This window comes from Tupaia chinensis, unplaced genomic scaffold (assembly GCF_000334495.1).
Source record: "Tupaia chinensis unplaced genomic scaffold, TupChi_1.0 Scaffold149964_1, whole genome shotgun sequence".
In the NCBI taxonomy this organism is placed as follows: domain Eukaryota; kingdom Metazoa; phylum Chordata; class Mammalia; order Scandentia; family Tupaiidae; genus Tupaia; species Tupaia belangeri.
The window spans coordinates 752,273-753,716 of record NW_006209805.1 but is presented as its reverse complement, the minus strand read 5'-3'; the positions used below and the strand labels follow the sequence as shown (position 1 = coordinate 753,716).

The 1,444-nt window shown below is 67.6% G+C and overlaps 1 protein-coding gene across 1 annotated transcript in view; it reads right to left on the bottom strand.

The window, feature by feature from the left end:
* STK11 (serine/threonine kinase 11) overlaps positions 1 to 1,444 on the bottom strand; it is a 21,695-nt gene that overhangs the window by 14,994 nt on the left and 5,257 nt on the right. The window contains 1 exon segment of the mRNA XM_006171760.3: positions 1,174 to 1,442. Coding sequence (XP_006171822.1) covers positions 1,174 to 1,442 — 269 coding nt within the window.

The following is a 1,444-nucleotide window of genomic DNA, read 5'->3' as shown; positions in this document are numbered from 1 at the left end:
CCATGATAAGGACGGCTGGCCCCTCCAGGAAGCCTGCCTGAAAGTCAGGCCGCCCACGGCCTGCATGGAGGCCAGTACCGGGTGACACAGGGCTGGTGACACCTGCTGACCGCCCAGCCAGGCAAGCCCTTCCTCTGCAGTGGGGACGAGACGCACAGTGCACTGGCCTGGCCTGCAGGGCCTTGCACCACCGCACAGAAAACCGCAGGCCCCTCCCGGGCACCTGTGCGTGCCCACAGCTGGGACACGGGGACAGGCGCGGCCCACAGGGCTAGGGAGCCCAAACGCGCACGTGCACGTCTTGGGGCCTGAGCGCCCAGTCCACACAGTTTCCCACCACGCTCCCCTCGGCGGCATGGTGTCGCCTGGCCGGCCAGCCCCCTCAGGCCCAGTTCAAGGAACATGCAGGGGGGAGGCAGCAGGGGAGGAGGGCACCAGGGCAGTGGGAGAGGAAAGGGAGGGGAGAGAGAAGGGAAGAGGCAGGGAGCGAAGTGGAGACAGACAGAAGGGGGGACAGGGACAGAAGTTAGGAGAGTACGGAGAGGGCAAGGGAGGGGGGAGCAGGTACAGAGGAGAGCGGGCAGGGGAGCAGGCAGGGGAGAGGCAGGGGAGCAGGCAGGGGAGAGGGCAGGGGAGAGGCAGGGGAGCAGGCAGGGGAGAGGACAGGGGAGAGGCAGGGGAGCAGGCAGGGGAGAGGCAGGGGAGCAGGCAGGGGAGAGGGCAGCAGGGAGAGAGGAGAGCGGGCAGGGGAGCAGGCAGGGGAGAGGCAGGGGAACAGGTAAGGAAGCAGAAAGAGGAGCAGGAAGGGAAGCAAGTAGGGAAGCAGGTGGAGGGGCAGGTGGAGGAGCAGGTGGAGGAGTGCATAGGGGAGCAGGTCCAGGGCAGGCAGGGGAGCAGGTAAGGGGGCTGGTAGGGGAGAAAGTAGAGGACCAGGTGGAAGGGCAGGTAGGAGATCGGGTAGGGGAGCAGGGGCAGGGAGAGGGGCAGGGCAGCAGGTACAGAGCCAGATCCAGGAGCAGGTAGAGGGGCAGGGACAGGGGCAGGTGGAGGGGCAGGGACAGGTGGGGGGACAGGAGCAGGTGGAGGGGCAGGGGCAGGTGGAGGAGCAGGGCAGCAGGCACAGGGGCAGGAGCAGGGTGGCGGGGCGGCCCAGGACAGCCCGCGCGCACTCACTTCTTGACGTTGGCCTCGCCGTTAGGGATGCGCCGCAGCTTCTTCTTCTTGAGGATCTTGACGGCCCTGCGGCACAGCGTCTCCGAGTCCAGCACCTCCTTCACCTTGCCGTAGGAGCCCTCGCCCAGCAGGTCGCCCATCAGGTACTTGCCGATGAGCTTGGCGCGCTTGCGGCGCGGCTGGTAGATGACCTCGGTGGAGTCGATGCGGTGGATGAACGTGTCCATGCCCACCGACATCAGCTCGCCCTCCGCGAACAGCCCGAGCGGCT